Below are 10,779 nucleotides of genomic sequence, written 5' to 3'. Positions count from 1 at the left end.
GGTGGCAGTATACTGAAGCAACATTTTGGCAACATTATGGCCGCAGCTTCAAATTTTGTCTCTATGCGCAGTTCACTTACATCTATGACCTTATACATTAGGTTCGTAATATTTTTTGCCACAGTAGTGGGTGGGCAATTCATAACCAAATGGTATACGTAATTTTGGTTCCGCATTGCTAAGTCAGTGTTCATTACTGAAAGCACACTGCAGTTTAAGTTTTGAAGTCAATACTTAAGTTTAATAACTGTATTCTTAAGAGACTGCACATTATTGTGCAAAAACATTACACACAAGTGTTCTAATAGAGAGCTGGCCCATTTCCTTAGTTTTCCTGATTATCAACTTTATTATGACAGTGGTGTCACAGGTTTATTATGTTGTTCCTCTTTACTGTTTTTCTCATAACTGCATATATTTAACATTATCAATTTTGTGTTTCTATAATTAAGATGGAGGCCGCATCTTACATGTCATACCTAGTTCAGACTTACATCTTAAAGTATACGGATGGTTAGGAAAGTAACCACCATTCCAGCATGATGCTACAATTTGTGTGTAGAGCGCTGCCATTGTCACATCTGTAGGTTCTCCAATTCTAGCTGTGGAAGTATGAACCTTATTCTTTTGCACATTCAGTTGTTATAACCTCGAAACATGAGTGTCATAATAAAACATCCCACAAAAAGCGAGCAGTAATAAGGTTTATTTCAGTGCAAAACTTTTCAGCATCATACATTCATCATGAGTTGTGTATTTTATATGACGGGGACTTTATGAGTGACGATGTTGTGTGGCAATGGACCCAATTTTTTTAAAAGTGAGAGAACAAACATTCTAATGGAGAGAGGAGTGGTAGGTCTGTTGAGAGTAATGACCTTGTCTAGAAAATTGATGGAACAGGTGACACCATCTCTGAACTTGCCTGACCAATTCCTGCAAATATCTTGAATAGTTTTGTATGAGGGAGTCACGGATACATTATGCTACCAAAAATTCTGCCTCAGTGGGTACCAAAATTGCTCATAGAGATCCACAAATCCAAACAAATGGGCTCTGCCTTAAGACTTCCTTCATGCTACTGTGTGGAAGGACAAGGTTTTTTGAAGAGAACTGAGACTGGTGACAGCACTTTTTATATGTCTTCCCCAGTAGAATTATTACTTATTTATTTCGATAGTGATACCCTTTGCTTATAAATATGTCTTCAGTACTCAGTTCTTCCAATATCGATGAATATTCATTTCCATATGCAGAATTATCGATATACATAGTTCTCATGTTAATGGGGTGGCACACAGTGCACTTTTGATCTAGATGACTTGCCTATTTTCTTTCACAGATGGATGAATTTTAAGTTCATAGTTAGTGGTGCACAGTATTGCACTTCATTCACAGAGTACCATTTTTCACTATTTTTCTCACGCATTTCACACTTTTTGTTGAATAGAGTGGAGTTATCAGGATTGCAATTGCTCTTAGGTGTGCTTCAAGGACAATGTTTCAGCTTTTTTCTGGTTGTGAGTAGAGCTTGAAAACTACATTTTTTAAAAATCATTCTGTGCCAGCAAATCATATTTACATGTTAATGTGTCTCTTCTAGTATCTTAGATAATAAATCACCTTCAAATTATGTAATAGTAAGTTATTTGACTCACACAATACATTTTTCTGCTTTCTTACTGAAGTAACAGTTGTCTGAGATATTGTACATTGTACTGCTGATCAGACGAAGACAAGAGTTCAATACTAGTTTTTGCCTTTCTTGAACTACTTTCTTACTCTAGTTCTGCAACAACATGGCACAGAACACACTTCCCATTGGAATGAATATTTCATTTCTTACATTTCAGGCACTCTTCATCTTGAATTTGACTTGTATTAATGGAGCTATATCTGCTCCATTTTTGTCAATAATGGCGGCAATGACTGCAGAAGAAAGGTACACTGATACATTCCTAGTCATGTGTTGGAAGACAGGAAATTTCCACCGAAGCTACTTTCCAAGAGAAGATATTTTCAAGAGCCCAAGTTAGACAATACAGTGCTCTGTAGAGTCCTTTATTTCATTTACTTGTGGCAGTCATGTCTCTAGTACATGCTGTATGTAAGACTGCCTACCGACTTATTTTTTTGTTTTCCTAAGAATTTGCTCAGTATAAAATGCTCTTAGAAATAAATCCCTATTCCCTGGCTTAACACTATATTTGCTTCCTTTGTTACCAAAATTACTTAATATCTGATGTTTCTTTCGCCTAAGAGTATAAAAATACCCATTATTAATGAAAATGACAATAACGAACAATATAGCCCCAATTTGCTGTTACTTTGGCTCAGAATTTGAAACAGTGAACACCAATATATGCTAAATTAATACCTCTTAACTACAAAACAGCAACAGTGAAATTACTGAAGGGATTTCTTTCAGTTTATTTAAACATCAGAATGAAGCTTGTAAATGACAGAGTTAAGGCAACCCTAGCTGACTACAAATTGTTGGCAGTATAATTATTTTAATGGTCATTCTGTACATTTTACTTGAAATTAAACCACATGTCTTTGTGTCACTAGCTTTCACATGACAAATACAGATTTGAAACTCAAGCAAAATGAATTAGTTAAATGGCCTACCATCACAGTAATGTTTTGACAGTACTGTATATTGTAACAGTAGAAGTAGTATTTTAAAAACAGTGTAGGACGAGCTTAATTGTCACAATGGAGTCAAAAATTAATACACGAATACATTAAAATATCTTTCCTTTCAGTTTTGCTCTGTCTTCTTCATTCTTTATCCGTTCCAATTCATCCAGTAACTTCAGTTCTTTCCTCACAGTCAAAGTTAAGGATGGATCTAATTCTATGACTCTCTGAAAATCAGCTCTTGCTTCGAAAGGCTTCCATGCTCCAACATTAGCTTTTGCTCTTCTAAATAAAGCTTTCACATTCCCTACAAACAAACAAAAAAAAAAACAACAGCAATCCTCACATTTACTACAAAGAACAACATAATAGTCAAACAATGGAAAACACAGGATGGCTCTAATTATTTAATTGTAATTAGAACATGGGATAGAATGGATCTGAGTTTAAAATGCATGATATCTGGGGACATAAGTAGCCATATTGTTTTTGAAATCATTTGAGTATGGTGAGATAATGTGATATACGAGATATGTACAGTTTCACACATAAATGCTAGTAACTCGATTGGAGGGGGCTTTCCTGGGATTCATAAGCATTCAGCCCCTGATTTTGTTTAGATACCTTGACGACATGGTTGCCATATGGAAGTTTGCTTGATGTTAAGTTCATCCTTACTGATGTCAGCTACGCACTTCTGTTCACATTTAACATACTAACTATTTACATATTGCAGTTGCCATCCTTTTCAACTTAGAACAGCTTTTCATTTCCCTCTCAATCTCTGCAATATCCTGATCGGACCATATGCTGCTTCTTTTTCTTACCCAATGGCTCCCGTCCCTGCAACTGACCCTCTGTAAAATTTGCCCTACGCACTCTCCAACCACTACCTATGACAGTCTCTGTACGTGGCAAAACAGCTGTAACAACCTGCGAAAGGACCATGTACCAGTTGTTACGTAAACAATGCTCAGCCTTCTACACTGGTATGTCTAACACCACATTATCAGTTAGGATGAAGAGAAATAGACGGAGGGCGTATACTGGCAACACACAGTATCCTGTAACAGAGCATGCTCTACAACATGACAGTCATGACTCATGATCTCAGTCCTATTTCACCACACATACCATATGGATTTTTCCCTCCGAGAGCAGATTCTCAGAACTCAGCGAATGGGAACTTTCATTACAAGTAGTCCTCAGGTCTCACAACTCAGCTGGCTGTATTTTATGTTAATTATTTTCTGACTTGTCTACCCCCCCCACCCTCCCCGTCCCCCCTTCACCTCTACCATGTATAAGATACTTAGCTTTCCGCTCTTATTAACTCTTTCACAATGTTTTGTCAGTAATATCTGTCATGTTTATTACCATATCTTCCACTTTTATACTTCAAGGTGAGGTCCCCAGCAATCAGTCTTTCCTTCTCATCCCATCTGGCAAGTTCCCATGACTTGAGGTTCTGGGTGACTTCTCAAAACTCTCCCCATTTCCTAAACGTCATCAGTCCTTTCCTGTTATCCCTGTTTCTTCCCCTTTAATCTGTCTGCCAAGAGGAGTAGCGGTGGGGGTGGTGGTTAGTGTTTAACGTCCCGTCGACAACGAGGTCATGAGAGACGGAGCGCAAGCTCGGGTGAGGGAAGGATTGGGAAGGAAATCGGCCGTGCCCTTTCAAAGGAACCATCCCGGCATTTGCCTGAAACGATTTAGGGAAATCACGGAAAACCTAAATCAGGATGGCCGGAGACGGGATTGAACCGTCGTCATCCCGAATGCGAGTCCAGTGTGCTAACCACTGCGCCACCTCGCTCGGTATCAAGAGGAGTAGCCACTGCATCTGGAAGCTTACCTTTGATGTGTGTTTTCTCCTACCACTGCTTGGTGAGTAGACTGTTTTATCCATCCAATTATAAGGGGCATTCAAATGAAACCCCGTCACTAGTCTAAAGTAATGCAGTAACGATTTTATTAACTCAAAAATGTAGCTATACACAGTACACATACTCAAAAATAGTCGCCAAAACTATGGCACATTTATTTCATTGTAACACTAGACGATCGATTCAATCCTTGAAGAAGCTAGTAGGCTGCTGCCGATACATGCCTGGACCCAGTCACACACTTCATTGTCCGTTGCCAATCGCTGTCCGTGAATAGCTTGTTTTAAAGCTCCAACACATGAAAGTCACACAGTGAAAGGTCGGGACTGTGCAGTGGATGCTCCAGCGTTTCCCACCAAAACTGTTGCAATGTCTTCTTCACTGCATTGGCCTTGTGTGGGCGGGCCTCGTGCCCCTCAAGGAACCATTTGCACCGTTCCACAGGATCTGAATGACTCCTGTACTCACCGTACACAGCCTTCATCCGTCGATACATTTCACAGCCTCCAACTCCCTCTGCCGCCAAAAATCAAATCTCTCCTTGTTGTTCCTGCTTACTCGCCTGCATGTTCGGCAGTGGACGATAACTTGTGTGACCACCTTCTCTTCAGCATGAAACCTCACTGGTGCTATGCAACATCAAACAGTGTGCATGCGTCAGTCTCTCTATCAATAGGTGGTGCCACCATACCCGCAGTTATGTGGTGCCACCTTATGTGTAAGGCAAAAGGCAGATACACTGATCAAGATTCATTTGAATAAACCTCATGTATTATACTTTCAGGAACTATATAAAACTTGTGTGTTGTTTTAAACTAAAAAGAAAAACATTCAAAATTCTAAAAAAATTGTTACTAGAAACTTGGTTTGGCTCATCACAGAGGCATGGATTAGCAAACTGTTCTGAAATCCATTAAAATATTCTGGTCGTACCTAACAGTTAGGTTAAACACACAAAACGTTTTGTATATTCAACTCATAGTTTCTCAAAATAGATGGTGGGTCACTAGCAAAACAAATTTCCATTCTTTTGTTCTCAAAACAGTACACAACTAGTCAAGTTGTGGTGCACTTTTCTCCCAGCAAGAGAGAGACATACATCACAGGGTATGCTCTATTGTTACCCTCATAAATAAACACTTTCTCCATCATGAGTTTCTGGAATTATGTTTGCCATGACCTTGCAGTGGGTTACACCCAACATAATATGTTTGCTTGTGGCCCCGACACATATGCTTTCTTTTTGAAGTGTGATGTGCTAGCACACTGTATTCCTAATTGGTATTCTTGTCTGCACTTTCAGTTTGCTCGTTTCATATCTATTTCTCTCCATGATGTAAAAGTATATTCTGTGCCATCTTTTTCATCAGGTACATTTGCTAAATACTCTTAAGGGTACTGAAAGAGTCTGGGCATAGAGGAAGTTCCTGCCTTAATTTGCTCTCATTCGCAACACAGCCTTAAAGATGTAAAGCTCTGGATTATTGACGGTGAGTTGAGAACACTGTCGGATTTTCATCTCAGCAGTCTCTGCTTGGAGTCATCAGTGTAAATAGTCCTAACGTTACTGAGACAACTTAAAAATTCAGATTACACTTGCCTACAAACTTAATCTGGAGCATCACATTCTTTGTGCTCTGTCAAATTCATAAACAGCCTAGCTCTAGCAATTCTTTCCCTGGATTAGGACACCACATCTTTATTTGTGATGTGCTCCTTTGCTTGGATACCTACAGCTCATGTTGTTCTACAACTTAGAAAGACATATTTAGATGATGTTCAACCAATGTGATTAAATACTGGTGACTGCGTTGCATCAAATGACTTGACCTTATAACCATGCCACATTGTAAGAAACTTTTGCAGGATGGAGAATGAAAGCTAGGTGTTCCATAGGTGACAGCCTAATGTCTCCATGGTGACAGCTGTCCAGTATTCTTAGACAAGTTCTTGATGGCTGAGAGTTCATATATTTGTGATCCAGCTGGTATCAGACAATGACTTTCTAAAACAATACAGAAGACTTGTCTGTATACAAAGTCCTGCTCCTGAGTCACTTTAAAATATTTAGAGGCTTTAACATTGTTGTTTTACGACCTTTCAGGTGTGATAACCAGACACTTTTCTCTTCAACTATGCAGCCAAGGAATCTTACAAATTTCTTAAAAGTGAGAATGATGTCTCCCAGTTGCAGTGCCAGTACATAAAACCTTGATGCACACGATTTAACATTAACACATGCGTACTTTTCTCATGCGACAACACAAAACCATGGCTTCCACTCAACTCTCCAGTCTCCTCCTCCTCATTTGTGCATGAGAGCCAGTGGTCTTAAGACTGGAGCCAGAACAGAAGATTGTAAAATCATGTACAAATGGAGAGCAATTCAAAAGATTCCTCACAGTTGATACTATTGCTGTCAATTGCTCTAGCAAAAGCATGACAACGTGCTTCTCTGGGGAGCTTGTCCATGAGAACGTAACTAATTCAAAATATGTGATATTTTTATTTTTTTTACAAGGAACAATTACAACATAACTGGGAAACAATTACAGAACCACCAATTTTGCACATCTAATAGGATATCATACTGCCTTCTGAACATCTAGAAATATACCTTATAAAACTGTGGCCAGTGTACAAAAGCCTACTGTGTTTGCCTTTCCAGTAGTGTCAGTTTATTGAGAATTACGTCATCTGCTGAATCCATGCTATACTTAAGCTAATCGTATGCTTTAAAGTCTTTCAATTCAGCTGATGAGAGCCATAATACATAAACTATTTATGTCTGTGTAATCTTCCATTGGTTTCAAGAGAAAGATGGTGGTTGCCCATCTCCAGGAATTAAGAGTATTCACCTTAGATCCAAATTCAGTTAAAAAGAGTGGGAATGTGTTCTTTTGAGATTAATATTTATATTATTTAACATAATCTAGCAGTGGTGCTGTACTGTAGAGAGTGCATGTTCAACAATGTAGAGGTAGATGTATGACTGTACTACAAATTAGATAAAATAAAATTCAGATAGCATTTCCCCTGCCAATGCTCAATGATGGAGGTCTGTGATGGTGTTTAGTCTGTGAAAGCACCTTGCCATAAACAGACTGTATGGGGAAGTTACCGCTCCAATGTTAGTAGTGTAAGAGGGACATCTGAAAAGTAGTGTGAGCTCCAAATAAGTGGAATGCCCTTTGTTAAGGACCATATGTGACTAAGCACAAGCTATATAGGATGGTCATAAGAAGGGTGTGTGTGGTGGTGGAAGCAGCAATTTAATGATTTGAATTTCAGACGGAGCAATCTGGAAACTGAGGTCATGTGAAAAATCAAACATTAGTTTTCATAGACCACAATTAGTTTAACACTGTTATATAAGTAAAACCATGACAAAAATTACAGTTTCATTAAATTATTCATGCTTACATCAACACTCTGACTTGCATTAGTAATTCTAAAAAAAATGTTATTCATAACAGTTCATATCAATACGTTACCTGGATCATCCTTTAGAACTGTGCTGCAGTGTTCAATCACTTGATAATATTCTCTTTTGTACAACTTGCACTGTGAATAATTTAACAGCAGTGGTATTTTCATCTTATTAAGCTCATTCCATTCTTCATCACCAGGTTTTTCACTAAATAAACAAGAAAAATCATTCTTACGAAGAACAATTGAATTTATCGTCACACAGTACAACACAAAAAATTAATTTTTCGGTATCTAGATCCCTGCAGAAACATGCTGAAATGTGTGCAGACATCTGTGATGTATATACGCAGACTGAAGCAATGAATGGAAATTGGCCGTAATTTGAACTCAGGTCTCCTGCTCACAAGGTAGATACAATAACCGTTATGCCACAATGGCATAACGACTTTGCACAACTGTACAGACTATTCTAGCATGCCTCCCTCTTCAATCAAAATTCCCAATCACAACTCAGCCCACTTGTTATTCCCCCTAAACTGCTAGACCTGTGTTCGAATTCCAGCCTAGGCACAAATTTTCATTCGTCACTTCATTCTGCGTATATACATAATAAATGTTTAAGTATTTCCACTACACTAACAATATAAAAATCTTCACTTCTCATCCGATAACAGACATAACAAAAGTATCAATAATTTTTCAGAAAGATATAAGAAAATGAGAATGTTTCCCACAATATAAGTTTTCCAATTTGAACTTACAAACTTATATATGATAGTGGAATCTTTGCCTATGGTGATCTACTGCTTTTGCTAACGTAAGACACTGAAATTTTTAAATCAGTAACTGTAACTGTTATGGAAATGGATCCATATTTCTAAGCAGTAAGAATGCTTGTGACTAAAGAGTGTAGTTACAAATATCCAACATGTCAAAAAGCAAAAGCAAAATTAGTACCTATGGACTTCTCTAAAACTTAGGCCAACACACAAAGAGAGTTTATGTACGGCATGTCTTGTGTTTCTTTGGTACTGTAGATGACTGTCAGGATCACCATCCCCCAACCTCAAGTTACAAGTAATATACATTAATGAGTGATCTCAATGGCAAGCTGTTGCACAGTCAAAGTTGGCAACAGCAAAAGAAATGAACAGAAGAGCAAAAATTACAAGGTGTAATTTTATAAAACTAAACACAATTTCCAAAACCAAACTCTGATGTGCCTGGAGGTCAAGGTTTATAATCTGTGTTTTTGACGGCCACCTGTAAAATTCTTTCAAAAACCTGTTTCTGGTACAAAACTAGAACCATCAAAGTGGGCACCAAAGGCAAAAATAGAGGCCTTACCTCTTTGTAGTTACACAACTAGTTTTGGCTCAAAAAGTCCTTTTCGAATTCATAACAAAGATTATGGTCCAAGCAAGAGAAATGTTGACTTGATTTCACAATTCTTTTTATTGTTCCTAAAAATTTTCACCTTTAAAATTTGTACACCTTTACATGCGTTCAAAACAATTTGGAAACACGTCCACATCTTGAAAACACAGTTTTGGAAGAGGGACTCAAGAGCTTCCTGGCATGATGGAAGTTGCTATCCCCTGCCCCACCCATCCAGCCCCCCCCCCCACCTTCTTTTACATGATGATGCTGTTGTGTCTTTAATCTGAAGACTGGTTTGATGCAGCTCTTCATGCTGCTCTACCCTGTGTAAACGTCTTCATTTCTGAATAACTACTGCAACCTACATTCGGAATAACTACTGCTTCCTATACTTGTCTCTTTGTCACCCTCTGCAATTTTTAACTCCACACCCCCACACGGTTCACTTCAATACTAAATTGACAAATCCTTGATGTCTCAGAATATTCCCTGTCAACCACAATCAATCCCTTCTTTTAGCCAAGTTATGCCATAAATTCTTTTCTCCCCAATTCTACTCAGTAGAATTAGTTACGTGATCTGTTCATTTCATGTTCAACATTCTTCTATAATACCACATCTCAAAAAGTTTCTATGCTCTTCTTGCCTGAACTACTACTTGTTCACTGTTCACTTCTGTGCAAGGCTATACTCTAGACAAATGTGTTCGGAAAAGACACTGTAAAACAAATTGACATCCAATATTAACATATTTCGCTTCTTCAGAAACGCTTTTTTGGTCACTGTCTGTCTGTATTTTATGTCCTCTTTACTTCAGCCATCAAAAGTTATTTTGTTCCCAAAATAGCAAAACTCATCTATTACTTTTGGTGTCTCATTTCCCAATCTAACTCCCTCAGCACTGTCTAAATTTAACTAGGCTACATTCCATTACATAGTTTTCTTTTGTTGGTGCTCATCTCATATCATCCTTTCAAGACACCATCCATTCCATTTGACTGTACTTCTAAGTCCTTTGCTGTCTCTTCGACAGAATTACAGCCTCTTCTTCTCCAAATTTTTCTTTCCTTTCTTTACTGCTTGCTCTCAGTGTACAGACTGCACAGCACTGGGGGAACACTGCAAACATGTCTCACTCCCTTCTCAACCACTGCTTCCCTTTCATGCCCTCTGGCTCTTATAACTGCCATCTGGTTTCTGTAATGTTTCACTCCCTATATTTTACCCCTGATACATTTAGAATTCAATGAGTGTATCCTAGTCGACTGTGTCAAAAGCTTTCTCTAAGTCTACAAAAACTATAAATGTAGGAAGTCTAGGATGGAATAACAACAATATTATGAAACGGATAGATCGCTACTCATCGTATACAGGAGGAGACAGTGAATCGCAGACAGGTGCAACAAAAATGCTGCGATACATTTTAACGTTTTACTTC

General features: G+C 38.2%; 1 protein-coding gene across 2 annotated transcripts in view; it reads right to left on the bottom strand.

Moving 5' to 3' along the window:
- Nucleotides 1-684: 684 nt before the first annotated feature.
- The window catches only part of LOC124545671 (AH receptor-interacting protein), a 187,474-nt gene continuing 177,379 nt past the window's right edge, over nt 685-10,779 (bottom strand). Inside the window, exons 5-6 of one of the 2 annotated variants that reach the window (XM_047124621.1) lie at nt 8,024-8,166; nt 685-2,950 (exon numbers count right to left, since the gene is read on the bottom strand). In XM_047124621.1, coding sequence (XP_046980577.1) covers nt 2,748-2,950; nt 8,024-8,166 — 346 coding nt within the window. In that variant the 3' untranslated portion in view covers nt 685-2,747. Of the gene's footprint in view, nt 2,951-4,343; nt 5,159-8,023; nt 8,167-10,779 lie in introns of those variants that run through there. The other variant, XM_047124628.1, reaches the window with a different exon arrangement.

Source organism: Schistocerca americana, chromosome 1 (genome assembly GCF_021461395.2).
Source record: "Schistocerca americana isolate TAMUIC-IGC-003095 chromosome 1, iqSchAmer2.1, whole genome shotgun sequence".
Taxonomy (NCBI): domain Eukaryota; kingdom Metazoa; phylum Arthropoda; class Insecta; order Orthoptera; family Acrididae; genus Schistocerca; species Schistocerca americana.
This window is presented reverse-complemented; position numbering and strand designations above follow the sequence as displayed.